Raw genomic sequence first — 2,943 nt, forward strand, 5'->3', positions numbered from 1 at the left:
TTAATTCAAATACAATCAAAATTAATTATATATTATAAACGCTCTAAAATATTAACACTAAATGATAGCCTTAATGAAATAATTCCATTTATCTTATTTTACATTTATATTGTAATATCATCAATCATATTTTAATAATCTATACAGTATATAATATGCTTGTAAAAATAGTAAAACTATATATCTCAAAAAAAATTGTATTACAAAGAATCTTATAATATTTAGTATATTTGAAGTCTAAATAGCATTGTCTCTTACTTTGATAACTTAATATATTCTTTATAAGATAAACATAACTTATTCATTTGTTAAATTATACAAATAAAGCATAATGTCTGGAACTCTCAGTTATGAAAAGGTAATTTTATTTTCATAATAATATACATAAAATTTATTCTATATATTCATTTAAATACATTTTCTTTGGTAAATTAATAATTTTTTATATTATCAAAAATTTTATTTTAATATATTTGAAAATATACAATTTTTTCTTATAGATTAGGTATGAAAAAATATTCCCCCAATTTAGAGATATTTACAATACAACTATATATCGTTTCAGTAATTCTATTGATATCATTACTGGACTTTCTAAACTTTGTAATTATTTGATTATGTTATATTTCAAAGAAAATCAAGAACATTACGTTAGTTTACAAACCAAATGTAAGGGTCTTGGTCTTTATCTATACCATATAAAAGATAAAATTACATCTGATAATAGTTATAAAAATTTAGCTTGTATATATTTCAATTACAAGTTACAAGACATGTTAAAGAATTGTGAATGTAACATTAAAGACCCAGAAACTGTTTACAATTTAATGAGTAATCATAGTTACCTGGTTCCTCAAAATGGAAATTATTTCCTTAATATATGTTATAATGATATTACAAGTCTTGCAGATAGCACATTTGAAATATTTATGTATTTTGATCAAGTATATGAAGCTCTACCATTCATAGAGAAGGGAATAAACTGCTCATTCTATGATGGGAAATTTAAAGAGTATGTGAATAAATTAATAAATTATGTACCCAGTAACAGTAGTATAGCTACTTTACTAAATGATTTAATAACAAGATATAATAAAAGCATTCCGAATAGTAAATGTCCTGAACCAATATCTCTGACTAAATTAGGTCTAATTGAAATATCTAAGACTGAAACAATTCTGACTCAAAATTCTCATACTGAAAAATTTCTGACAGAAGAATCTGAGAAAGGAAAAATAATAAGTGGCGAAACGGCGGTGCATGGAATCCAAATAAAACACTCAGGTTTATCAATGGGAAAATGGGTAGGAGTTGTTGTTTTGTCTTCAGCATTATTAATAATGGCATTCTTTTTATATAAGGTTATATATATTTTTTAATTTAGATAAAATGTGTTATAATATGACACATTTTACACATTATTTTTCTATAATTATATAAAATTAGTAATCTACTTGTAAAATTATAATATTTTTCTTTTTTTATCAGTATACGCGCAATACTTCATTTATACGACAAAGGGCGAGGAAATTAAGGAAATTGATGAATATAAAAAGTGAAAATCATAACGATGTATTAGGCTCACATGAGGAAACATATAAAAATAGAATTCATAATCAGTATAAAATAGCTTACGTTTAAGTATAATAATCCTATTATGCACATAATATTAGTAAATTAAATAAACAATAATATATAAAATAAAATTACAATGCATCATTTTGATTATTGATGTAAAATGAATACTTATACGTATCGTCAAATATAAATATTATTGTAAAATTATCAAATAGGTTCCGATGTATTTTGTTATAATAAGTAATAAATAAATTATATTCAATGAGTAACACTCACAAAGAGGTGAAGCATTCAGGATTTATTATGAAACCAATAAAATAATATTTTATGGTTATGGTTATATAATCATTAGATGATAAAATTATGTGTACGTAACTAATGATGATACAAATATATATATTACCATTATTCACTTGAATTCACATGTGAAGAACAATAATTTTTTGTTATTTCTAATTAAGAAGAAATTTATATTTTATAAAAAAATTAATATTATTACATTTTATGAATAAATGTAAATATAGTAATTAATAGGACTCAACTACTAGAAAAATAAAATATATAATAAAAATTGTTAACAAGTATAATTATATAGTGAAGAAATTATTTCACTTAATAAATAAAACAAATATTCAAAAATTAAAACTTCTACTCACGCTGTATCATAAATTTAGGTAGATAAATAATAATAACTAAAATGAAAGACAAACACACCGGTATTAATATAAGAAAAACAGAAAAAATACATTAAATATAATAATAAATGGAATTGAAAAACAATTATAAGTTGAACTGGACAAAATGAATATATTATATTTCTTTTATGACAAAATAACTATATTGATTAGTACATAAATATAATTGTGCCATTATAACTACAGGGTACAGGGTTTACGATTAAAATTTTAGCAGCATTAGATTTTGCTATAATATATTTATATTTTTACGATTATGATTATAAAAATTAGATAAGTGTTAATTTTGCTATGCGATAAATTTTAGTTCTAAAAAATATTCAAAATAATTTATATATCTACAGGAAAATATGGGTGAAAGTTGCAAGAACGGCGAAATTAGTATACGATATCACACTGTAATAGAAAATTTGAAAATTGAGCTCAAAGAAACATAAATACTATAAGATTTACTATATCCAATTTAGTGCATGTAAAAATATATATGTAAATCTAATTAATATAATGTAGAAATAAAAATATTTTTTAAGTAAAAATATTTATTTGTTAGAATAAATTGTCCCTATTTGTCATTTCATAATTAAATAAAAAGTAATCTCTTAATACTTATTAATTTAAAACTAATGTACATATTTTATGAATTCCTATAGATTATATTTAATAACTATAC

The 2,943-nt window shown here is 21.4% G+C and overlaps 1 protein-coding gene across 1 annotated transcript; it reads left to right on the plus strand.

Annotated features, from left to right (window-relative positions):
* Positions 1 to 331: 331 nt before the first annotated feature.
* Positions 332 to 1,641, plus strand: PGO_003835 (variable surface protein; the record flags this gene model as incomplete). Its single annotated transcript, XM_028691374.1, has 3 exons — positions 332 to 358; positions 501 to 1,361; positions 1,489 to 1,641. The coding sequence occupies 3 exons, from the start codon at positions 332 to 334 to the stop codon at positions 1,639 to 1,641; spliced, it is 1,041 nt and encodes a 346-aa protein (XP_028547175.1).
* Between the last annotated feature and the right edge of the window lie 1,302 nt (positions 1,642 to 2,943).

This window comes from Plasmodium gonderi, assembly GCF_002157705.1.
Source record: "Plasmodium gonderi DNA, contig: Pgo-contig_570, whole genome shotgun sequence".
NCBI lineage: Eukaryota > Apicomplexa > Aconoidasida > Haemosporida > Plasmodiidae > Plasmodium > Plasmodium gonderi.